This window comes from Hyperolius riggenbachi, chromosome 8 (genome assembly GCF_040937935.1).
Source record: "Hyperolius riggenbachi isolate aHypRig1 chromosome 8, aHypRig1.pri, whole genome shotgun sequence".
NCBI lineage: Eukaryota > Metazoa > Chordata > Amphibia > Anura > Hyperoliidae > Hyperolius > Hyperolius riggenbachi.
In genome coordinates, this window is record NC_090653.1 from 81,012,685 (window position 1) to 81,039,598 (window position 26,914).

The 26,914-nt window shown below is 45.3% G+C and overlaps 2 protein-coding genes across 4 annotated transcripts in view; one reads left to right on the forward strand and one right to left on the reverse strand.

Moving 5' to 3' along the window:
- The window catches only part of ACTMAP (actin maturation protease), a 339,819-nt gene that overhangs the window by 22,279 nt on the left and 290,626 nt on the right, over nt 1-26,914 (reverse strand). For 2 of the 3 annotated variants that reach the window (XM_068250795.1, XM_068250794.1), the window contains 3 exons: nt 4,655-4,886; nt 4,471-4,539; nt 2,133-2,257 (listed from right to left, as the gene is read on the reverse strand). In XM_068250795.1, coding sequence (XP_068106896.1) covers nt 2,133-2,257; nt 4,471-4,539; nt 4,655-4,881 — 421 coding nt within the window. In that variant the 5' untranslated portion in view covers nt 4,882-4,886. Of the gene's footprint in view, nt 1-2,132; nt 2,258-4,470; nt 4,540-4,654; nt 4,887-12,050; nt 12,213-26,914 lie in introns of those variants that run through there. The other variant, XM_068250792.1, reaches the window with a different exon arrangement.
- On the forward strand, nt 12,235-25,142 carry SNRPA (small nuclear ribonucleoprotein polypeptide A). Its single transcript, XM_068250796.1, has 7 exons — nt 12,235-12,352; nt 13,679-13,762; nt 15,362-15,534; nt 17,978-18,151; nt 18,236-18,415; nt 20,489-20,577; nt 24,487-25,142. Exons 2-7 carry the CDS (start codon nt 13,690-13,692, stop codon nt 24,644-24,646), a joined length of 849 nt encoding a protein of 282 aa, XP_068106897.1. The 5' UTR covers nt 12,235-12,352; nt 13,679-13,689; the 3' UTR covers nt 24,647-25,142.

Below are 26,914 nucleotides of genomic sequence, written 5' to 3' on the forward strand. Positions count from 1 at the left end.
ACCTTTTTTGGTGCTAGACGGGGAGGTGAAACAAGTAGAGTTGACCTCATGCGGGCAATTCTTGCAGAAGTACCTGCGTTGGCCGGGGCAAGTCAAATTTAGTGAAGAAGCCTGCGGGCTCAATAACGCAGAATGCGAGGCTACCATTCAAAAGATCCACCCTGAAGCCCAACCGATAGTTCCGGTGGCTGAAGGAAAGGTTTGTTTTTTTAGCATCCTGTCTAAGGACACATTCAAGGTACATGTTCATAATTGTTCCAATAAGGGGGATCTGTCAAGGGGAACATATTGGGTGAGTGGAGATCCCATATGGATCCAGTCATCCAGGTTGGATGACGTTATTTCTCAAATTGTTAAGAGAACTCTAAAGTGCAAAATTTCACGGGTAGTTCCCGTCCTGAAAGAGAACATGACATGGGACGAAGGGGAACAGGTTTTGATCCAAGACAACCACATTTTGTTACAAAGGTTAAACAAACAGTACACTAAGTTAGAGGTAAGATTTCACCATGATCCAGGTGATCTTAACGAGGTAGAACGCACAAATAAGCAGGTGAGTTCCAGTCTGACCTGGTGGAAAAGGTTTCCGGTGATGTTCCAGGGACACTCGGACTGGGCCTCTGCAGTTCCAAAGTTCTTTCTACACCCACTGGTCGTCTGGATGGGGATGACAACTTTAGGCATCATTATCCAGGTGAGGTTGCGTGTTAAAATTACGTAAAACAAATTAACCTGGTCCAGAGATTGGTGCCTCATAAACAATCTCCTGAACCGATATTTTCAAATTAAGGGATTATACAGGGTTACGGGTATAGGTTTAGTAGTACCTGTGATGGAGCTGATTGTATAAAGGCGCTCTTTTAGAAGGCACCTGGCACTGCTCCATTGAGTAACAAACACACAAGTTTCACTTTTCTGTGGTCATGCAAGTTTGTGAGTGATACGCAAGTGACGCAAATGCTGAGCATGTGGTATAGAGGGACTTAGAAGTAGGGCCTCCCCAGAGAGCCTGGTTACAGGAAGACCAAGAGGTCGTGCTCTCTCTCTCTTCAAGGGGTAACCGTCTAGAGCAGAGAAGGTGTGTGAGCACGAGCATCGAAAAGTGAAACATAAAGGAAAGAAACCAGGTACTGCTGGGTTCCGAAGCTGGGATCTGCGGATCAAGCCATTTTAGGGGGGATTGTTATAATTTAAGTAGGCCTCAGTTATTTGGACTGAGTTTTAGGTAAAAGGCTTGTTCGCAGAATATACCTTTAAATAGAGTTTCTCGTGATGCAGGCAGAAGCATCTCAGTGTCTGCTTGAAGCAAATGATACAAGCAGATACTGAGAAGATGTTCCTAGTCCAAGGTCTTAGGCCTACACTGCCCCAGACAAATGGACTACGGGAACAATCAACATGGGCCATATTTATAAAACATAACATTCTTGCAACTAGGGCATAGTATCTTATTGAATATTAATCGAGTAGGTGTGTGTCCTGACATCACAAGGGATCTGAACCAATCATAGATGGCTCAGTGAGGTCACATTTAACTCTTTCTGGTTCATATAAAGAGGGAGCACGGAGGGAAAAGGGGGGCACTCTACTTTGCAGCTATCCGGCTCTCTATGCTTCCTAGTTAGAATACTAGCTTCCTGTATGTATGATGTAAATATATGTGATGTACATAGGACATAGGAAAGACTATTTATACTTTGAAGAAATCAAACTGTAACACAAGATGCTTAATAAACCCCTTTGAAAGGTGAAGAAGGCTGTCTCCGCTCTATCTCCTGTATGCTGTCGCTGTGAGTTGCAGCTCTGATGAGTTGCTGGTGCCGGAGCTAAAGGTGATTTATTACACACCTGAGGGGCCAAAGGGGATCAGCAAAGACCCCCTAGGGCTTGTCTGTAAGTTGTGTATGTACACAGGCCCCCACTGGTGAATGTTCGCAACCATGAGCACCCACTGAACACACTGTGTTATTGTAAGTTGTTGTCAACCAGACATATAGTACTCATAGGGCTTATCCTTGTGGACTTTTAGTGCTAAAAGTATTAGAGGCAGACGATCAGCAGGAAAGCCAGGCAATAAGTGATGGGCGGCTTTACTTCAGAAAACACCTGAGATCTGTACAAAGCCCACATACCTGAAAACATCTCCCCAAGGGTTGTGTAACCTTCAGAGATGGCCGTCTCCACAATACCTCCCAATGTGATGTCCTGTGTTGCGTTCAAGAGCCCCCCAGCCATCCACAGGGCCACCAGACCACATCTAGCGGAGGAAAAACATCTGTCTCTCTCAGTGCAAAATACACACAGGCAGCATTAATGAAATACAAGCCACACTAAGGACTCCAATTAAAATGGCATGCTAGTTTGATTGAGGGAAAAACTGTTCTCTCCTGGTCAGCTATATATACAATGGAAAAATGCCATGATTGTATAGCAGATCCTAACTTGTTTCTGTTCTATAGATACAGAGTCCTGTCCCTACAGTGAGATCAGACATTACTAAAGCCCTAATTCGGGCATGTGTCCTTTCATGCATATCATGTGTAATAATATAATGTTGTGTGCACTGCAAGCTCTGCAGAGTCACACTATCAATGCATGGGTAGTTTCTCCCACCTCTGTGGCACTGAGAAGTTTTCTTACAGCAGGCAAGGCAGGGAGAAGAGGGGAACTCATGGCTTGTATAGGTTATGGCCAAAACCAGAAATTGGCCAATTCTAGAATTGGCCGGCCGTTTCTAGAACTGGCCGATTTGACGTCGGCCAAAGTCCAAAATGCTGGGAATTTCTGACATTGGCCAGCCAGTTCTAGAAATGGCCAAAGTCAGTCGGCCAAAGTGCAAATCGCACAAATCCCAGAACATCCCGGGTCCTGTCCAGCACCATGAATGGCACTCGGAACTTCCTCTCTGCTACAGATACAGCATATTGATCTTTTTAAAGAAAAGCATTTCATAATTCTCAGCTGATACAAATCCTGCAATAAATCTGCAGTGTGCCTACATCCTGCTTTCATGGGAGCAGACATATTGTTAACATCCTGTGCTGCTCTGCTGTGGCAGTCAGGTGACACATTAGAGATCAAATTACAATGGTGATTAGTCACAGATGAGGGTGAATTAGACAGGCTAAACTCTCTAAATACATACAGGGTGCATTTTGCTATGGTTTCCTTCTGTCCAGTGCAAGAGTTTAGACAGACATATTTAACATCCTGTGCTTTCAAACTAGCTGCTCTGCCGCGGTAGTCAGGTGACACAGGAGAGATCAAATTACAATGGTTATTAGTCACAGATGAGGGAGAGCAGGCAGGCTAAACGCTCTGGATACATACGGGGTGCAATTTGTAAGGGTTTCCTTCAGTCCTGTGCAAAAGTTAAGGTCCACTTTAAATTAGGTGGCTGCTCCGGTGCACTGCTCGGGAAGAGGAGAAGATAGAATGTAGAAGGCTGAGAAGGAAGGTGGCTGGGAGAAGATGCATAGAAGACAGAAAGCGGAGAAAGAAGGCTGCAGGGAGAAGATGGATAGAAGACGGAAGGCAGCGGGGGAATCAGCTGCAGCCGGCAGCATACAAGCCAGCCCCGGGTCCATACAGGAGAGGAAGAAAGCAGCTGCAGCCGGCAGCATGAAAGGAAGCCCCGAGTCCTCACTTGCAGGAGAGGGGGCAGACTAGGGGGAGAAAAAAAATAAGCGGCAGCAGCAGTAGGGACAAATGAAAAGGAGGTAATTTGCGGTGGGGAACGGCACTTTGGGACTTGGCTGGCCACATCTAGCCAGAATGCGTTCTGGCCGGCAAAAGTCCGCAAAAAGTCGCCGTTTTGCACACTGGCCGGATCAGCCGGCCACTTCGCATTCTGACCGGCCAGAACCCGAAGTGGCCAGACTTCGGGTTCTGGCCGTAACATATACACGCTGGGAGGGTGAAACCAGTCTTAAATGCTTCATTACACACTAAGCAAAGAGGAACTGCAAAGCGGTAGTGTTGCAGAGGGAAGAGGTGGGCTGGGTCAGGTAATCTGCCACTCTACTAGCAATAAGTAGCTACTGTGTGCAGCCAGGAAGGAACTTTCAATATATATATATATATATATATATATATATATATATATATATATATATATATATATATATATATATATATATATATATATATATATTTAATGCAAAAAAAGGCATGCAATGCACAAAACATGCCTAAACTATACCAATAGGTTCACTGGGTAATAAGTCAGTTGGTTCCCTTAAAATTTGCACTGTGGTGGGGGAATTAGATTATGAACCCCTCTGCAGGAAAGTTAGAACCTGACTTATTAAATGCATCTGTCAATTGTATCAGAACATATGCCAATATAAATGTATAATAATAATATTAATACTGTAATATCAATAATAGTAATGGTTGACTATTTATAAAACAGCATTTTCTGTTTTTGCATGATCTCTTCCCTGACACACAGGATGTGCTCACACTTACTGTGGTCCCTCCTGTATCAAGGATGGTATGTGGTTGTTATACAGTAGCCACTTTAACGTCCGGCTGAATCTAAATGAAAACACATGGCACATAATGAATGTACAAAATGTAATACTGTACATAAAACCATTATACTGTATGTCCTCTGCTGCCATCTAGCAGCCGCTGTTTAAAGTGCACTTACCTATCTTGCTGCTTCTTTATCAGCTTTTTTAACTCTTCACATCCTCCCACTGAGGGGTCGCTGTGCTCTGCCACCTTCTTATAGAACTTGCTCTTCTCCTGCATTGTAAGTAGAGGGCAGTGGGCTGCTGGTGGAGGTAATGGGGGTGGTGGAGGTGGTGGTAATGGGGGCACTGGAGCTTGTAAAATCCCATTGGCAGCAGGATTTTCTTCATCCTCCTCCGGCATGGATCCTATAAAACAATTCCATACACAGCAGTTTTAAAGTGAATCTATCAGTGACCTTTATTTTCAAACATCAGTCAAGTAAAGGCTGCAGTGTATAGTAAGTGCTCACTCTCTCTGAAATTCCTGTTTTAAAAGAAGAAACTGCAAAAAACAGTTTGGGCTGCTTTGTATCAGGACCTCCTGGGTGGGGATCTATCTGTGGATGTAGCCACTGCCCCCACTCACTCTTTATCTGATCACCTGACTATGAGGTGGGCAGGGTGCATTGCTATGGTTACCGCATCTTCAGGCTGGTAGTGGATACAGGTGTTTCCCCATTGTTCCCCTCACCAGGTAAATTACTGGAATACAGATGAAAATGTATGCCTTGGGTTTCAACGGCCATATTCACACTAGTGTTTTCCTCAAATGTTTGATCAGTATGGCGTGTGGCGGATACTACTTGCAGCATCTTTTGGCTATACCATGGTTATTTCCCAATAGGATACCCCACTACCACTGAACTAACATAAGGAGACAGACAATACATAGCAATGATAAAATAGCATAGTGTTTCCGGTGGCCAGAATGCTCAAGTGAATAAAGTTCTTGTTGTTTCTCTAGAACAGGGCTTTTCAACCCGTGGTATGCGTACCACCGGTGATGCTTCGGAGCTGGCCAGGTGGTACGCACCGGGTCACCGGGTGTGCCGGATCATTCTCCCTTCTCTAATAATACACAGCGCAAGCGCCCGTTGCCATAGCACCGGCGCCGCTATCCACAGCCTGCCTGCCCTCCCTCTCCGTCAGACCTAGAGATCAGCACAGGACCCGGACGTGACGTTAATTCCTGGACTTGAAGCGATTTGCGCGGCTGCTTGGGTCCCTTGCTGATTTGCAGGTCTGATTGTCGCCATGCTGATCTGGAGGTCTGAAGATCCAGATGAGCTATTTATACTGGGGGCAGCATACTACCTATACTGGGGGCAGCATGCTACCTATACTGGGGGCAGCATACTACCTATAATGAGGCAGCATACTACCTATACTGGGGCAGCATACTACCTATACTGGGGGCAGCATACTACCTATACTGGGGGCAGCATGCTACCTATACTGGGGGCAGCATACTATCTATAATGAGGCAGCATACTACCTATACTGGGGGCAGCATGCTACCTATACTGGGGGCAGCATGCTACCTATACTGGGGGCAGCATACTACCTATAATGAGGCAGCATACTACCTATACTGGGGGCAGCATGCTACCTATACTGGGGGCAGCATGCTACCTATACTGGGGGCAGCATGCTACCTATACTGGGGGCAGCATACTACCTATAATGAGGCAGCATACTACCTATACTGGGGGCAGCATGCTACCTATACTGGGGGCAGCATGCTACCTATACTGGGGGCAGCATGCTACCTATACTGGGGGCAGCATACTACCTATAATGAGGCAGCATACTACCTATACTGGGGGCAGCACACTACCTATACTGGGGGCAGTATACTACCTATAATGGGGGCAGCATACTACCTATACTGGGGGCAGCATACTACCTAAACTGGGGGCATGGGGGCAGCATACTACCTATGTTATAGAGTAGAGATACAGTAGCTGGCACTGCAGACGTCTGCGTTAGGGAGGGTTTCACCTTCTAGTACTGGTGCATAGGGTGTCGCCTTTTGCGTGCTCAGATTTTTGAAGAAAGTGTATAATATCACAACACAAAGGAACAGAAGAAATCTGGCACCGCTCCAAGATTCTCTAATCTGTCAGTTTAATGTCCATTTACATGTCTACAGGACCATTCCATATTGCATAGTAAAGCAAAGTCAGACATACCCTATGAAAGTCCTCACTGGGGGGCAATGTGGGAATGGCAGCAGTCTACCTGACGACCGTTTCGCTCTACGAGCTTCTTCTGAGGCTCCGTGCGCGGCGGTGGCTCCATTATTAGGAGATTTTATAATCACGGGCATACGCTTCGTGTTCCGGGCACGTGACGTCGCTACGCATCACTTCCTGCTCACGTTAGCCGCCCGCATGCGTACTAATGGACGCATGCCATGCATACTTCTGAGCCGGAAGTATATGCGTTCCACACCCCAGTGCGATCCAAACACTTTGGACTTACAGAATCCTCCACTAGATGGTGCTAGAAACATAGAGAAAGGCCCTGTATCTATTAACCCTACAAAACTACAATATATATATATATATATATATATATATATATATATATATATATATATATATATATATATATATATATATATATATATATTCCTTTTTAATTCAACATTTTAAAAAATTCCATACTTAAAAGTGTATATTAAAAGGAACCTGAGACTCGCTCCACATGGGAGGAGTTTTTCCATTACCTGAATGATGGGAAAGAGAATATGCAGTTTACGTACGAATTTAGTATGGAAAAAGTGATCTACTTAGACCTAGAATTATTCGTAAAAGATGGCAAAATTTTATCAAAGGGTTATAAAAAAACAATTAGTGGCAACCTCTTGTTACATAAGAACAGTTACCATCCGGAACATACTTTTAGATCCCTCCCTTATGGGCAATTCTTAAGATTAAAGCAAAATAATACACAGGATGAAGATTTCATGGAACAAGCAGTCCGAGGCAAGCATTCTTAGAAGGAAAGAGTTACATTTTTACTGCTTTCCTTCTAAGAATGCTTGCCTGGTGAATAAAACAACAACTTTAATCGTAATGTTAGATGCTAGCAGGACACAGCTACAGCTCGTATCTGCTCGGTGCTGCCGCCAGAATCCTGCGCAGAGCTGAAAGCTGGTAACCACAGCAACGGACAGCAATAGGTGTCCGTGTCCTTGCCAGCAGCGGTGAAGGGGCCTCGGCAGGCAGCATTAGGATCTGTGAAGTGCGGTGACGTCATGCGGCTCACATGAGCTGAAGAACTGCACAAGAGTGCAGTTACAAGGTGGAGGATCCTATTTCTAACGTCTCAAGGGGGAAATATAATGCCATCCAAAACAGCTGATTTAGCTGCCTCCTACAGCATAATGGTATAGTCTAAATCGGCGTCAGTAAAGGTTTCTTCTGACGTGGCTCCCTTGCTGCACATAGGTAATGCCAGTGTACTAATTACATTTGTTCAGACAGTAAACGTATTTAAAGAGAACCTGAGGTGGGTTTGAAGAATGTTATCTGCATACAGAGGCTGGATCTGCCTATACAGCCCAGCCTCTGTTGCTATCCCAAACCCCCCTAAGGTCCCCCTGCACTCTGCAATCCCTCATAAATCACAGCCATGCTGCTGACACACAGCTTGTCAGAGCTGGCTGTGTTTAGTGTCAGTCTGCTGTCCCCTGTAAACACAGACTCACAGCACGGCTGTGATTTATGAGGGATTGCAGAGTGCAGGAGGACCTTAGGGGGGTTTGAGATAGCAACAGAGGCTGGGCTGTATAGGCAGATCCAGCCTCTGTATGCAGATAATATTCTTTAAACACACCTTGGGTTCTCTTTAAAGTATTACTCCACTTGTACATAACTTATATGTAATGATGTAAAAAGGACTATTTTCGCAATACTGCCCCTTTAATGACAGCAATGAGCTTAGTGTATTTTTGGAAAAATATTAAGTCAATTTTGACCAATCTCGATTTCTGCTAACCTCTGGCTCACTTTCTGGCTTGAAGAGGTCACAGTGTTTCTTCTTTGTCATTTCTTTTTGGTATCTATTATCTCACCGTTTATATAGGTTTATTCCTTTTAATGTTTGCGTAGCAATCCAAATATAATTGGCAGCCTGACTCTGATTGGTGTGGCCTGTCCCTTTACGGCCCGCGACCATGCCTCAGCTCAACCTTTTTCCCAGCTCTGCGAGTTAATTTTTGTTTTTTTATCTGCAGCGGAAACTTCCGTAATTACGGAGTCGCCATGGTAACGCACCACACACACACTGTGATGCGGTGTGTGCGCCCGGTGACTCTGAGCTTTGGATAAAGGCGGAGCTGGAGGTGTGCGTCCCAGCCTGGAGCGCACACACACTTCCGCTCATGTACGCACAAACGAAGGATGCCCCGGCGTCTCTTTAAAACGCTGAGCAACACTAATGGCGGCGAGCTTCTCCCCGTCATGGAGTTCAGTCTATGATAAAGTGCAATCCTGTGCAAAGCAATTGTTGACGATCTAACATCTCTATGACTGCATGCAGCCCCGGAACGGTTGATGTATTTTCAAACTAACATATGTAACATCTAATGTAAATAAATTGAAGCTTCCTTATACTGGTGCCCACGGAAGTTTTTCTTCTAATGTGCAATTACTTGAATGGTCTTTAACTGTGGAGGCACAATAGTGAGAAGCAACACAACCAGCAGCTTTTTTGGTTTCCCAGCAGTAACATATTGGCTATCATTCATAAAGCATTTCCGCATGCGGAAATGCTAAAAACAGCTGACTTTACCGACCACTCGGCAAAGTCAGCATTCATAAAGGCTCTTTTCGCATGAAAAAATGACACTACCAAGCAGAGTGATAAATCACCGCCTTGTGCGGTGATTATCGGAACAAATGTAGCAAAATGTTAATTCATAAAGAATACCGCCAGCGGTGTGAGGTTGGGAAGTACCGCTCCCTCTGATGTGGCGATACCAATGTAAGTGAATGGAGAGACACAGACCTCCCAGGCAGCTGCAGCAGAGCGGAACACAGAGAAATGTATCAACTCTGCAGCTTCCGTGTCTCCGCAAGCCTACCGCCAGCCTAGTTCGGGGAATCTCCGCACTGCTTCCGCACATGGATACTTCTTTATGAATGCCCACCCAGAAGTCTAAAACACCGCCAGCGGTGTTTTTCCGCATCGATTCCCCTTACCGACAGCCTCTTTATGAATGATACCCATTGGGCTCTATTCATAAAAAAGTTGTGGCGAAAAAACTCCTGGAGGGAAAATACCGCAGCGGTATTTTAGACTTCTGGGTGGTAATTCATAAAAATCTTGCCAGCTGCGATGCAAGAGCGGAGATCTCCCGCTGAAAGCTGGCGGTAAGCTGTCGGAAGACATGCGGAAACACTTCAGCCGGCAGAGTCCCTCCGTGCACTGCTCTCTCTGGGAGGTCTGTCCCATTCACTTGTATGTAATCCGCAAAATCAGAGGAAGCGATATTTCCCGTCCACATACCGCTTCCTCTAAACTTTATGAATGGCCATTTTGTTACTTTTTTCTAGATAAATCTAGAAAAACACTGGAGAAGGCGGAAATTTCTCGCTCTGCTGGGGGATTGTAGATTTTCATGCGGGAACAGCTTTTATGAATGCCCACTTTGCTAAATGGACGGGAAAATCCGCTGTTTTGAGCGGAAAACTTGCGGTAAGGTTTTATGAATAGAGCCCATTGTGTGTGAGGTATCTGTTTTCCTTTGTGAATCATAAATGAAAGGTTCTGTGGCACGTGTCATAAGTCAAACGTACTCTAAAAACACACCTGTTCAGACAAACAGTGTCCAAGATCGGCTAACCGTGGCGCTTCCTTGTCCCCCTGTAACGGTCAAAATGCGTTGCATTTGCCAAACCCTGTTAAGGTTGCCACCAACATGCTGAGCGGCTGGTTCAGACGGCTCGGTGTCTCTGTCAAATGCTTTTCTGCTACCGTATTTTGACCGCCGCAGGGTGATACACAGTGGCGTATTAATAGGGGGTGCAGAGGTAGTGACTGCACCGGGGCCCTTGGGCCAGTGGGGCGCCGTAGGGCCCAATTTCAATCACTGTATTAGCTCTTTATTGGTTCTGTGCTGATATTTACTTCTATAGAAGTTTTGAATAGTAGTTATCATTAACTTTCCTTCCCATCCCTTCTTGCACCTCTGACACTGTGGTTGTCCTTGGAAGGTTTTGGTGTGCCGTATCAATTATTATGTATAGAGTGCTTGGGGGCATCATTGTAAAACTTGCACTGGGGCCCACAGCTTCTTAGCTACGCCACTGGGGATACAGAAGCATTGTGATTAGCCGACACTGGATGTAGCAGTAGCATCTAAACCAGCCTTTAGTTTGCATCGACCAGCTGTGTGAACCTGTGCTGTATGCCTTTAATTTACAGAATTTAAGTTTAAAATGAACATCACTATATAACATTGTGTAAAGAAAGAATTCTGAAGGGCACACCATCAATGCTGTGGTCGGGTGCTTGACACAATGACATAGGCAAATGTCACAAGTGAAACTGTAGAAGAATGTGTCAGCACACCGCTTTTCTTTTTAAATCAAGCTCTTTTTAATGAGCCATACGTTGCATACAGTGCAAAAAACCGACAATTGTTTCGGGGGCCTCACAGGGTCCCCCTTCTTCAAGGCGTACTACGCCTTGAAGAAGGGGGACCCTGTGAGGCCCCCGAAACAATTGTCGGTTTTTTGCACTGTATGCAACGTATGGCTCATTAAAAAGAGCTTGATTTAAAAAGAAAAGCGGTGTGCTGACACATTCTTCTACTATATAACATTGTGGCCACATAACATTATAACAACTACTGAGAGTGATAGTTTCAAACAAGGATGAAACAAATCACTGGTTAAATCATTCCTCCCAACTTTTCGAGATGAGAAAAAGGAACACTTAAGCCACACCCCTGATCACACCACCATCACAACCCCAGTCACGCATACCATAAAGAATTCATAACAAAAATATGTGGTTTATAGTTCAAACCACACCAGCCCTTTCTATCCTGGTTCATTTTCCTTCATATTAACATTTTAAAAATAGTAATATATCAATTTAAAGGATGGGAATAAGGTTCAGAGTCAAACACATTTTTTTAGTAGAGAAATGTATATTTACATAGAAAGAGGGGCAAAGTCCTGTAAGATGGACAAATGAGGAGGAAAGAGGGACAGTGGGACAGGGCTCCCAAAGAGAAACTGTCCCTCCAAAAGAGGGACAGTTGGGAGCTATGGTTAAATTACAACTGGGTTTCATTATTTTCCCTTCACTGATAGCTAGCACATGATACAACGCCCCACCACTGATACATAATGATTCTATAATAACAAACACAGTGGACTGATAGAGCACGGATTCCCCTGAGGAGAAAGCAATGCAAGTAATATTGGGATAGGTATATGGAGGGCGCCATTTCCCTGAACACAGCACACACATCACACACCACCCCCACACAATAGGATATTGTATAGTCACGTTTTAGGGTGGAAAGTTCGTTCCGAATCCTTTGTGTGAGGGGAAGGATTTCACTGTTGCAGTTTCCGGTGACCGGCGTCTGATTGGCAGATGTGTGCGGCATTCATGAGCCTCATTGGTCAGAGCCCACTTTCATCACCCGGCTTCCTTACTGGGAGCCAATTACAGATGGCGTTGCTGTGTACGGAGGAGTTATAGTGGAGGCTGTCGGGTAATAGAGTGAATGAGCTGCGTGCCGCGTCTATCTGCTTCCTGTTCGTTGCGTCCTTCTGCTTGTGTGCTGCCGTGTCGGCCCCGTACAGGTAATGTGTGCTTATAGCGCTGTGTGCCTAGTATTAGCCTGAGGTTTGTAGGTGGGATGCGCGCAGCTTGCTTCGCTGAGGCTTGTTCTGGCTACACACCTACAGACTAGCGCCACTTTACCAACACGAGCTACAGCACTAATACAGCCAATGCTCGGAGAATAGAATCTGATTGGTGGTCACGTACACTCAGTCATTAGCCTTGTGCGGAGCAAGCTGGAACTCAAGCAGCAATGAAAACACATTGGACGCAAGTTTGTATTCAGCTGCAAAAATGGAGGATGTTAGCTTCCAAAATAGATTGCTTCCAGCATAGCTAGCAAGCCACAGGATCAGCGGCAGCACACATCTGTTTTTAAAATTTACTTTTTGGTTGCAAAAAATTAAAAACACTACAACATGCAAAGACTGCTTTTAAAAGAGGGACCAAAAGTCGTTATAACCTGTATGGTGATACTACATACCCCAACAAGCCCTTATTCGGCCCTCTTCACACTTGTAAATGAGAATTTTTAGATTTTGCATTACTTTTGCCAGCAATTGCGTTTTTCGATTCTCATTGTAGTTCATGAGAATTGTGATGGAATCGCCGGGAAAATGCTTCATGCAGCGTTTGTGATCATCGAAAATGTGCCGCAATCACTGTAATAAGAGTAATCCAATGAAATGACTTGTGCAGCAATGCTTTGCTGATTACGGACGATCAGCAAAGTGTGAATTTGTGGGAGAAAAGTGCTGAAGTGTGAATAGGCCCTTACCAACAATTAGAACACCTGTATGGGCTTGTGGTCCAACCCGATAAAGTATAATATTTTGACACTACCCTATTGACTGACCCTACTAACTTAGATCGGGTAATATAACTTGACAAAGTATAACTAGACTCAACAGTGGTACAAGCTTTCATCGTGGATAAGAAAAATCTAGTTTCCATGTGTATGTAGCAGTAAACCAGCAAGGCAGAGGGATAAGTAGGGACAAGCAATCAGGGTTTGAAGGTCTCGTTTATACTTGAGTGCTTTCCGTCAGCATTTTGCACTTTTATCGCCGGCGATCAGCAAAGTGCTATAATGTATGTAATCCTATGGGATTACTCACAATGCAGTGATTAGATTTGTGCCGATCGCAGATGTGATGCATTTTCTGGATGATTGTGATGGGATTCTCCATTCACTAAAATCAGTCCCAAAACGCAATTGCAGGAAAATTGCCGTGAAAGATCTTTTGCGATTTCTAGTGTGAACAAGGCCTAAACTAACATCTGCCAGTATCCTAAGCAGTTTTACTATGCTCTGACACAGCGTGTATTTTATTTTTCTCCTGTAGTTCTATAAAAAATGTCTGTCCAGGAGATGAGACCGAACAACACAATCTATATCAACAATCTCAATGAGAAGATAAAGAAAGACGGTAAGTATCTAGCAGACAGTATTTCTGAATAAATGAAACCAAGGATGTTTGTTTTCCTGACAATTCTGTTTGCAGCACTATTGTACACACTCACTACAGCAACCAACGACTGGTCCGTCTGCACCTCCCGCTGGGCGGGTTTTCAGCAGACTGTAGTGTGTGTGTACGCACTGTCGGCGGACAGATATGGCTGTTCGCTCGGCGGATCGTTCAGGAACAGCCTTATCAGTCCGCTGACAGTGTGTACACACGCACTACAGTCTGCTGAACGGACCTGTCATTTGCTTCTGTAGTGCGTGTGTACGCACCTTTAGTTTTAAAGCCAGTCACTGGAAATTTAAATATAAAGAGGGTTCTGGATGAGAACCATCTAATGTGCATGCAAGGCTTTTTATCACTAATGCCTGGTCCACGCCGTGCAATTTTCCATCAGATGTGTCGAATTGATTATTTCCAACAGATCCGATCTTATTTCTGATTTTATTTAGAAGTGATCGGAAAGTAGATCAGACCTGTTGAAAATAATTGATTCTACCCATCTATTTGACAGGAAATTGTATGCTGGGAAACGCAATGCAGTTTTACGATCGATGTGTGATTGGACAGGAAGTTTCAGCACATGTACATATCCAAACTGCTAGAGATCGATAAAGGGATCAATTTTCTGATTTACTAGTGATAATCGCAAAATTATTTCCTTTCTCGATCGGACATGTCTGAAATAATCGCCCGATACCTGCCGATCGGATGGGAAATTGCATTGCGTGTTCCCAGCATTAGGGCTTGTTTCCACTAGGAGCAGTTTCTGATCCAGCTGCGGCTCCCGTTCTGCTGCGTAGCTGCAGCCTGAATCACTAGCTGTGCCATGCACGGTTTAGCGTTTAAGCTGTGTGCTGCATAAATCTGCAGCATGCCATCTAGATTTGCACGAAATGTGACCTGGATGGCAAGCTTTGTTATAGATGGGCAGCTTTTCCCCGTTCAACTTATGGGTTTCCACAGCTAATTTTATAGGGGGAAGAATAGTGATTCCTTGATCCAGTCAGGAAACTATTTTTTACTGTGATGGTTTTCCCTTCCTGTGTAACCGCAGCAGTGAGCTGGAGCAACTGGAGTCTAGTTTTCCTTTCATCAGAAATCTGGGTATTCCTGTTTGTAGTATTTAGCACAGCATTGGGCAAACTAAGGCCAACTCGCGCTGTTACTCCTCCTCCCTCCCTGCAGTCGTGGGTGGATAACAGGGGGGAAACTGAAAACTCACCTGATCACCGCCGAGCGACGCGTCACATGACATCGGGCGTGCCAGGGTTTTGCACGCTGGCTTGACAGCGATCAGGTGAGGTTTGTTTTTTGTTTTTTTGTTTTTTAGTCTCCCCGTTATCGCCTGCTACTCTGCAAAGAAGGGGGAGAATTTTAGGAATGTGGTCCACAGTCCGCTCAGTTTGCCCAGCCCTGATTTAGCATGTGGTGTGGTATAACTGACCACAGCAAGTGTGCACAGATGTGACCATAGTGTATGGAATGTGTGGAGAGCGCTGTTTGTGTTGACTGGCCTTTTTAACTATTGTATTTCATATGGGTATTTGTTTTTTCTCCTAGAGTTGAAAAAGTCTTTGTATGCCATCTTCTCCCAGTTTGGCCAGATCCTTGACATCTTGGTGTCACGCAATCTGAAGATGAGAGGACAGGCATTCGTAATTTTCAAAGAAGTTAGCAGTGCAACAAATGCTCTTAGGTCCATGCAGGGGTTCCCCTTCTATGATAAACCCATGGTAGGTATTGCGTGTCTCCTCTTCTTCTTTACTTCAGTTTGTGAAATAGCTATAAAATGTAGTAACTACACTCACCTAAAGGATTATTAGGAACACCATACTAATATGGTGTTTGACCCCCTTTCGCCTTCAGAACTGCCTTCATTCTATGTGGCATTGATTCAACAAGGTGCTAAAAGCATTCTTTAGAAATGTTGGCCCATATTGACAGGATAGCCTCTTGCAGTTGATGGAGATTTGTGGGATGCACATCCAGGGCACGAAGCTCCCATTCCATCACATCCCAAAGATGCTCTATTGGGTTGAGATCTGGTGACTGTGGGGGCCATTTTAGTACCGTGAACTCATTGTCATGTTCAAGAAACCAATTTGAAATGATTTGAGCTTTGTGACATGGTGCATTATCCTGCTGGAAGTAACATCAAAGGATGGGTACATGGTGGTCATGAAGGGATGGACATGGTCAGAAATAATGCTCAGGTAGCCCGTGGCATTTAAACGGTGCCCAGTTGGCACTAAGGGGCCTAAAGTGTGCCAAGAAAACATCCCCCACCCTATTACACCACCACCACCAGCCTGCACAGTGGTAACAAGGCATGATGGATCCATGTTCTCATTCTGTTTACGCCAAATTCTGACTCTGAGACTCATCAGACAAGGCAACTTTTTTTTTTTTTTTGGGGTTTCTGTCAGTACTAAAATACTGTTCGGTAATCTAGTGCGAGTACGTGACCCTGATGCTAATCACAATGTCTATTATGCCTAGTAAACCATACCATTTTCTGTTCGATTTTCTGTAAAGTACTGGTATAGACCAATCTCCTGCTGAGTAGAACAATGCTTAATTGCTAGGCAGATGTTTAGATAATTTCCAACATCTTGGAAATTCTGGCAGGTAAATCTAACAGAAAATCTTACAGAAAATTGTATGGTGTGTACTAGGCATTAGTGATCCATGTTAGATCACCAATTGCCAACCTCTGTTGCTCTTCTGTAGTAGTTCCTACCATGGGGCACCACTAGCATGTCTCATGCCATCCTCAGAGAACTGAACATGGTGCCAAGTAGTGTGAAAAGTATTGAAAGTTTGTAGGTATCGACGGAGCGGTAAAATCGCCTCCTCGTATTCATGTGTTTTGAACTTGACATAAGGCTCTTCTCTCCTCCTGGAATTTTCTTCTCCAATACATTTTGTCATCCTCCAACAATCACATCTGTGAAACTACACCTGAAGTGAGAGATATGAAGGCTGCCATATCTATTTACTATAAGTGCATGAGAGATGCAGCCACTAAGGGCACGCTCAATAGGCCTCCCTGAAGTGTTGGGGATTCTTGCCCAATGACTCCCTACTGAATAGGTACTGGTTTCAGCCAGAATTTAAACACTGGTTGCTTATGGCAGAGCCCTTAACTAACACATCACGAACACTGGCAATCCAGCGCAGGAGATTTGGGTGCAGCCGGCGCCACCATAGACCGTAATAGGAATTATGGCTATAGCAGTGCACAGTGAGTAACTTCAGCGCTGTCAGACGGGGCTGAAGTTACTTTTAAAACGCTGTAATTCGGCTTCCAGCAATAACTGGAAGCCGAATTGCATAATTCACCACTATCCACGTGGACCTAGAGGGGGAATAGTAATTAACATCGCAGGGAACTTGTGCAGCAGGATAAGCCATACATACCGGCTGTATCCTGCGCCCAAGTCTCCCGCCGGCGAATCTTTTTGTACGCAGTACACCCAGCCATTTCAGTCAAACAGCTAATCTGCATGCTTGCTTAGGGTCTATGGCTAAAATCGTTTAGGTATGTACACCCTTCCAATTAGAAAATTATTAAGGCCCGTTTCCACTAGGGCCAAATTCGACTCTAATCTGCAGCATTTCCTGCAGGCCAGTCACACAAGGAAAGACTGCCTATGTAGCCAACTACTTGCTGTCCAGATCGCCAGCCTTTGCGAATCTGGATGGCATGCTGCAGAAGCACCCAAATCTATTGCACGGCTTAGCAATCTGGATGCATGCTCACATCCCTACAAGTGCCGGCGTGCGTCCTGTAACGCCCACATCGGCTACTGGAAAACTGCCCTTAAAAACTATCCGCCTTTTGAATATACAACTTGTACATTGCCATGCCGCGTGATTTCTCTTTATTGCTTTAGGGTAGGGTTTTCTCCATTTTGTCTTGTAATTCATGTTAACACATTAGTCACTGTGATATGTGTTTAAACTCTATATATTGTGTACCAATGTCTTTTTTTTTTTTTTTTTTTTTTTTTATGTACTCGTGTTGGTTTTCCACTCTGCACAGTACATAGAAGATATTGGTGCTATATAAATTGCTTTTATCTACGAGTGAAAATGACAGTACTATATAACTTGTAGAAAATGAGGATGGTATAACTTGGCATATTGACACTTTCTTTGCCTATTTTCTTGTAGCGAATTCAATATGCAAAGATGGATTCTGACATCATTGCCAAAATGAAGGGCACCTTTGTGGAGAGGGACCGCAAGAGGCAGGAGAAGAGGAAAGGAAAGGGACCAGAGGCAGCTGCTGCCAAGAAGGCAATTCCAGGGGCACCTGTAGTTCAAGGCTTGCCAGGGCAAATGCCAGTGAGTGGAACTCTTGTAGATTGCATTTTGCCTCTCTGCTTCATCGTTCTGGGTTTAACATAAGAAACCTGATTTGCCTTTCAGGGAATGGCCAATATCCCAGGAATGACCCAGGCCCCACGTATGATGCACATGCCAGGACAGACACCATACATGCACCATCCTGGCATGATGCCACCTCCAGGGATTGCTCCAGGCCAGATTCCTCCTGGCGGCATGCCTCATGGTCAGATGATGCCAGGCCAGATGGCACCAATGCAGCCGGTAAGTACAGGCCACACTTGCTGTTAAAGTGCCCATACATCTAACTATGTATGGGCAGATGGACAAAGACTGTTCTCTCTCAGAGAACAGTCTCTTTGTCCATCTGCCCATAGAGATCTGCTGGGTGCCCATACACCGCAGTCTGATTACCGATCGTTGCCTATGCATTCATATCTTACCTGCTTTAGCTGCTTCGACTGCCCAGCTTCTCCCGGTCTCATCCATGCTTTCCCTGCATGGTGACCCAGCAAGGCATGTGACATCACACTTGCACCTAGCAGAACTCAAACAGTGGATGAGACTGGGAGACCCCACAGCTGGAGCTGCTGAAATTTACAATGCATGGGCACCAGAGGGCAAGTTTACATTTTGTTTTTGGGGGAGGGGCATCTGCCAGGGTCCCGTCGAGGTCGTCCCAATAAATCACGTCGTTACTGCCATGCACCCGACCAACCACATTGGCCCAAGATTTTTCCAGCATGCTCAGTTGATGCATACAAATAATTTGTCCCGGAGTTGGTTGAATCATCGATGTGGTTGCAGCTTTTTATTCCCCCAACCATCCCCCCCCCCCTTGGCACTCTAAAGGTGGCCATACACTGGGCAATTTGCCATCAGATAGATCCCTCTCTGATCGAATCTGATCAAAGAGGGATCGGTTGGCTGCCTTTACTGCAAACAGATTGAATCGATTTCAGCATGAAATCGATTCACCGTCTGAAGCTGCCACCGGGCCCTCGCATACTGTATATAGGCGGGAAAATCAGTGTACGGGCCCCTCTATCTATAGGGTGGGTGCACAGTAATCTGATCTTGAGGAGCTGTCAGCAATACTATCTCAGGAAAAAAAAACTAGATAAATACTTGCTCTACTTAACATGTATTGCACTGTCCACATTTTGATTTTAGTTTTTAGTTTTTTTTTCTACAGTATAAGAAATGCTAATCCTTTTTAGCATTTCCCATTTTTAATTATTTTGAATCCTGATGTCATTTCCTCACACTCCTCTCCCTCGTGTATGCATTGCCTGCCCTCCATTATAGAAAGTGCATTGTCTCAGCATAAGAAATATTGGCCAATCAGAGGTGTGGGAGGGGGAAACGGGAGGGAAAGAGGCTTCAGCCAATCAGGCAGCTTTAGTTAAGTCTGAGGGGAAAGTAGAGATGCAAAAAAAGGACAGCCCAGCATGCCCTGCAACTTCCTTTTTGTGTACCAAATTTTGGGTGTACCAAATAAGTCAGGTAAGCTGGAGAATGATCGTTTATCAACAAGAAAAGTAATAGTTAAGTTTTTTTTTTTTTTTTTTTTATCTTGCTTGGTTAAAAATAATTTTATGCCCGACAGTTAAGGTGGCCATACATCGGGCAACTTGGCAGCTGATCGACCATCCAATCCGATTCTTATAATTTTAATTGGATGAAAATCTGTGCCAAGTGCATGCCTGAAATTGGTTGCATGGTCGATCGTGCATACTGCAAGATGTCGGGCCGAAGTTGGTTTGTCAGTTGCGAGGCGGTACGGGGGCCTTTTTTTTTTTTTTTTTAATGAACGAAACCCCTGCCGCTGCAGTGTATAAATGTGCCCCCTGTGTGTGTGCATTTATACATTAACTGTCCTGTGTTAGCCTCTAAGCGGTTTCTGTCCATTTTGCTGGATTCCGCATACACTCCTAGCGTGTATGCAGCTGTTACCAGGCATGGATGGTCAACGTGTGGAGGCTGCTACAGGACAGGTTTATTATATTTATAAAGCGCCAACATATTATGCAGCGATGCATAAATGCACACCGGGGCACATTTATACATTGGGGTCAGCGGCAGTGACTGAAGATTTCATGCTGAAATTGGACGGGAATCGGCCTGTAGTATATGGGCAGCTTCGATAAGAGACAAATTTATAATCAGATTTATTAGAGATAAATTTGCCTTTGTCGAATCTGCCCATAATCCTCAGGTCTATGGGCACCTTACCTGTAAGGATTTGCATTTGGACTTTAGCAAAGTGAGCTCTGAAATGTAAGTTTGGTGTTGTAATAGGCTTTTATTCTAACACCTCTTTACTTCCCCCTACAGATATCGGAGAATCCACCAAATCACATTCTTTTCTTGACAAACCTCCCAGAAGAGACCAACGAGTTAATGCTATCCATGCTTTTCAACCAGTGAGTATTGCAAGCAAACTGTCCTGATCCATTGCTGGATTACTTGCTATTTTACAATGTGAAGGTGTTACCACAGTCTGGAAGGTGCAGAGATCTGACAGGGATTGGGGAGGTGGGGTGACTAGTTGGTAGAAAGAGAAGCAGAGGCTGTTAATGAGGAAAAGCTGTGATTGTGTTTTCAGAAGATTGCTTTTTAGGGCTGTCCACACTCCAGTGTGCGCTTTTTTTTTTTTTTTTTTTTTTTTTTTTTTTTTTTTTTTTTTTTCAGCATAGTAGTTCTAAATAAGTTCTGATGAAAGACAAAAAGGGGTAGAGAAGGTAGCAGCTGGTGAGAAGTAACCTCCAGTTTTGCTGTCTGAAATTTGACGGACCTCTCGGTCACACTTTCGCGGTTTCAACAGCCATACATCTTGTCCTGTTTTCTTTACTACGGGCAGATAATATAGATGGACTTAAGAAGCAAAAATCCTAGTCTTTTTGTTGTAGTGTGCAGTAGGGCTGCACGGTTTTGCGGTTTTAAACCGAAACCGCGATTCACGTGCAGCCGATTTCAGGATCGTCAGTAGCTTCGGTTTTGGGAGCCACTGATTGGCAGAAGCTGCGACTAGCAGTGAATATTTATGATTGTTAATGAGCCGGGCAGCAGGGGGAGGGCGAGTCCAGTCCAGAGCAGCACACAGCGCCACCAATAGTTAGATAGAGATGGTATGACGGAGGCGGTAGGCTGAGCTGTACAGAGGGTGGTACAGAGTGATTGGTGGTGCTGTGTGCTGCTCTGGACTGGACTCACCCCTCGCTGCCCGGCTCATTAACACTCATAAATATTCACTGCTAGTCCGAGCTTCTGCCACGCCTCCCCCTTCCAACAACATTGGGAACGCAGTGATGCAGGATTATATTTTCATCAGCTGGCCCCAGGAACTGCCAGGAGGGAAAGAGGCAGAGCCAGCGCGTTAACAGCAGCTGCTGCTGAAAGTGAGGAGAGCTAGCCAGGAGGAAAGGCAGTGCTGTGAGGTTAGACTATTAGGAGGGGCTCCGAACTCTTTCCTGTCCTGGCACCTCTGAGCCCCGCTTCTGTGCTCCGTAAACAGATGTCTCCCTCTTTGCACACTTGCTTATAGAAGCAGTGATGGTTATCTGTCCCTCTGTCTCCCTACACTTCCTTAATGCCACAGCGCTGGTGTTCTGTCTCAATGCTGGGGGTGACGGTCTGAAGGTTATAGATCACGCACTCCTACCCCTCATTGCCCTTCTCACATTCCTCAGCCTTCTCGCACTGTTATTTATGATACTCTGCACTTTAACTATTACCCTGCTGGAAGCTCTGTGGCCAGATTAACAAGTTCTCTCGTACACAGTCTGCCTCAATTGTCATCAAAATGCTCTTTATTTATAGCAGGATCTTATACTGGGGCAACTATACTGGAGGCGCTTACCTGGCTAAACTATACTGGGGGCATTGTGAATTTAGTGCTAAAGCTCGATTTGAAGAAAATCGTGAAAAAAATCAATCGCAATTTCAATTTTTTCCTAAAATCGTGCAGCCCTAGTGTGCAGGGCTGTGGAGTCGGTACATAAATCTTCCGACTCCAACTCCTCAGTTTATGAAACCATGACTCCAACTCCGACTCCGGGTACCCAAAATGGCTACGATTCCTGACTCCTTAGTCTAATACTTAACAGGGCTGTGGATTTTGTACAAAAATCATCCGACTCCCGACTCCGACTCCTCAGTTTATGAAATCAACGACTCCGGGTGCCCAAAATTGCCCCAACTCTGACTCCACAGCCCTGGTAGTGTGGTGCCTGCAGCCTCCTGTGGTCGTAGCTCCTAACGATGCTAGGTCACACCCATGCCACCTCGTGTTGGTAGTATGGGATCATTCACACTAGTTGGTGAGATGAAATGCATGAATAGGTTTGAGTTTTTGTGCATTTCCATGAGTTTTTTAACTCCTGCCGAGCTGAAGTGCACTGCACAGCAACTCGCTCTTGTAGTGCAAATGAGTCTATGGACTTTTATTTTCCCATGTAAAATGCACACTGTGCAGTGAGTCAAACCTCGCTGCAACTAAGTGTGAATGAGCCCTGATGGTAGCCTGTGCTGCTGTCCAGCTCAATGGGTAGATGTTACACTCCCACCACACTATGGAAAAAGGCATTGCTGAATGAGTTAGCCCTAGCCCGACTGTTACCTTTTTAGGGCTTTAAAGGAGTTGTCAGCCAAATACTGCTGCCCCTTAATATACTTATCTGGGGCTTCCGCCAGCCCCTTATAGCAGACAGGTCCCACGCAGCATCTCTGTTTGCAGCCGCTGGCCCGGGTTCCCCATCGGTGCAGAGGCCGACCTCTACTGCGCCTGCGTGACCGCCGCTGTCAATCAAGTCCACATTGACCACAGTGTACTGTGCAGAACTACTGTGTCTGTGCAGTACACTGCGGGCAATGTGGACTTGATTGACAGCAGCGCAGTAGAGGAGGTCGGCCTTTGCACTGGCAGGGACCCCGGGCTGCAGGCAGAGATGCTGCAAGGGGCTGGAGGAAGCCCCCGGTAAGTATGTCATCGGGCAGCAGTATTTGGCTAATGCTTCCTTTTAAATACTTCTGTTGCAAAATTTGACCTCTAACATAGGCTTGTGCTGTACAGGTATTTTTACAGTTTAATATTGAATATTGTCTTTCCATCTTCTCCAGTGAGCTTAGATTTTCTGAAACTGATAGTAAGCTCAGAATGAACTTTTTTGGGTCCTTGGCAAAAATATTCTGTTTGGTGCACTGTTGCCATACGACTGAGACCTACAGCTTGCTACAGCAGTAATTGGTTTTACAGGGTAAGAATCCTTCTTAAGGTGGCCATACACTGGTCGATTTGCCATCAGATTCGACCAACAGATCCCTGTCTGATCAGAGAGGGATTGTATGGCTGCCTTTACTGCAAACAGATTGTGAATCGATTTCAGCATGAAACTGATCACAATATGTGAAGCCGCCGCTGCCCTCCGCCAGCTATACATTACCTGATCCGGCCGGCGCGAGTCCCCGCTGTCCGCACTGCTCCTTCTCGGTTCCGAGTTTCAGACCGGCTGGCTTCACTTCATGTCCGGGGAAGTTTAAACAGTAGAGGTGCTCTACTGTTTAAACTTCATGCAGGGACAGGAAGAAGTGAAGCCAACCGGTCCGGAACCCAGCAGAGAAGAGACAGCGGAGACAAGGGGACTGGTGGATCAGGTAATGTATTGCCGCTAGCGTCGGGCATTTGAACGCCGCTATCGACGCACTCCTGACCCATTGGCGATCGAACGAAATCTTCCGCACGATTGATTTCAAATGGAAATCGATCGTTCGGTCAGCGTTTGTGCGACGATTTCAGTGATCGAATCGGCTGTATATCGGTGGGAAAATCGGTGAGTGTATGGACCCCTTTACTCATTCCGAGCACCTGCACAAATCAAATTGCAACACTCCAATCTTCCACTTTCTGTAATGCTGGGAATACACTGGTCGATCCGGCGGCAGATTAGCCGCCGGAACGAACCCAGCCTCGTCCCCGCCCATCCGCGTGGATCGATTACCGCTCGTCCCCGCCGGCGCTTCCTTATCAGCGCTCGATTCCCTGCCATTGTCCGCGGGCGGGAATCGAGCAGGTGGGGGTTGAGCGGCTTGATCGGGCCAGCTGAATATTATCAGCTGATCGATACTGTACAGAAACGTACCATGTATCCCCAGCATAAGTTGTCTGTGTTTTATGTACACAAAGGCTAGTATGCTGAAATGTTTGCCATTAGTTTAGAGCTCTTTATTCTGTTTCACTGAGGTTCTGCATGAATGGAGGGCCTATTTGTTAATGGATGTAGGCAGTGACTGTTTTACATTCCACCTCTCACACATGTCCCACTCTTCTCCTCCAGGTTCCCTGGCTTCAAGGAAGTCCGTCTAGTCCCGGGACGTCACGATATTGCGTTTGTGGAGTTTGACAATGATGTCCAAGCTGGAGCTGCTCGGGAATCTCTACAGGGATTCAAGATCACTCAGAGCAATTCTATGAAGATTTCATTTGCCAAGAAGTAGAGTGATTGTTGCTGGGAAGTTCTGAACCTTCAGATGGTGTTCTGTGTATATGAGACCTCTTTTCCATGGGGGGGGGGGGGGGCACGGCCTGAATGGCTTGTCGATGGGTAGCACTGCTGGGCATGTGGTTGGCATGGCCATGTTACATCAGAGCACAGTAACCATGGTGCTCAGATGTAACTCCATGTGTGGTTTCTGACTACTGTCCGTGCCGAGTGCAAGCGCCTGCCTGGTTGAATTTGCCGCCTCCAGCTGCTCATGGAAAAGAGGCATAGCTGACTAGTTGCTATACAGATGGTTTGAGCCAAGTATTGTGAATATTTTTTTTTCTATAATCTTTGGCGTTTTTTTCTGGGACTTCTCATCCAGCGTATATGTTGGTGAGTATGAATTTGTTTTTATATTTATATGCACAAATTTGAAAGCATTGCACCCAGAGTCTGCCTGTCAGACATTGTACCTGGAGCTTGTGAATAAATTCTTTTTTTAATCCTTCTGTGTGAGTCATTATTACACTGGGACTGGGTATGTGAATTTCAATGAACACCGTGCAATGTGTTGTCATAGGGATAGCATGTACTACTCCTGACCCCGGAGAAGATGGGAGGTGGGCGGGCTCATGGCAGGATCAATCACCTCTGGGGTGGCCAGATTGTTAGCTGGAACTCTTTAGTGCTCTGATCTGGGAACAGCATTTTGAGTGAATCTGCAGTTCCCAGATCTGAAAAGACCCCCTACACATTTTGGTTTACTACCCACATATTTAGTGCATGTGGAGCTGGGCCAATCCAAATCAAGTGAATTTTAATGGCCCAATTCCAAAGAGCTTTCAATTTGCATGCAGGTCAGAAATTAGCACCTCCTTCTTCCAAGTGTAAGATTACGTTCAGTGGCGAGTGCAACATGCATCCGCTTTCCCAATCCATTGTGTTAGGCAACTGCTACTGTTACCGTGAACCATAGGCAACATTCTATGCTAAAGCTCTACCATCCGCCCTGCAGTGCTCCCTGGGAAAACAAGCGCATACAGAGTTCTGGGGGTGGCTCTGATGTCTGCAGGTTTGTTGAGGAGTAATGACCATAGCTATGCCCTCTGCCAGCTGTACTATACAATGGTCTTTGCAGAGGAGAAGATGCTGACTTGTAATACAGGTGGAGGGGGGGGGGGGGGGGGGAGGGTGCCAGTGCCTTGAGTAACCATACAAATGCAGAGGCTGTTGTGAGCGGGTGAAGGCATGACTGCTTATGTACCAGGAAGTACTGAACTATATCAGGTTTTTATTTTCTTTCCTTCGCTAAACAAGCACTAAGGAGGACTCTATTTGAATAAAATGCAGCCTCAAGGTACCCATACTTTTAATTTTTTTTTTCCTCGATCTGCTAAATTGACAGTGAGGGCTCGTTCACACTAAAGGCCTTTTTCCAATAGCAATCACAAACGCCAGTGATTGATTTTTCATTCATTTTGTTATGCGATTGCAATTTTTCCAGGGCTGTGGAGTCAGTCCGAAAATCCACTGACTCCTCAGTTTAGGATTTCACTGACTCCGACTCCTCTAATTTGCATATTACAATTTTGTTGATTTAAAAGTATATAACGTGAAATTTGTCTCAACTGCCAACGCTTAGGAATTTTACAAGTCAACTGAATTGAGAAGGATATGTAGACTACTATATTTATTCCCTTTAGACTAAAACCTAGTCCTTGGTAAGAGTACTTGTAAAAGGTACAACCGGAACAAAGAACATCTATCAGGCCCTAGGCAATGTGACTGGGTGCATGTAAGAATGATGTGCAGGTACTCTGCAGGGGAATGAGGGGATTCTTCCTCTATTACACATTCTTCATGCACAATCTGAACAGGGTTTATGGGTGATAAACACCTGTGTTCAATGTGCACAACATTCTCAGTGGATTCCCTGCAGCTCTGTTACACAGTAGTACTATACTCTACATATGCACTCACAAAGTAAACCTGAGACAGATGAAATTAAAGTTTTATACATACCTGGGGCTTCCTCCAGCCCCCTTCAGGATAATCAGTCCATCGTTTGTCCTCCTCCACCACCTGGATCTTCTGCTATGAGTTCAGGTACTTGAGTCAGTCGAGCGCAGTGCGCATGCACACACTCCGCCGCCAGGAGCATACTACACCTGTGCAGTTGCAGAATGTGTAAATCATAGGAAGGGAACAAGAAGTCTGGCACTATAGTTTTAATGTCAGCATAAAAAATTATCGAAAATGCATGAATATCACAACATGCAAT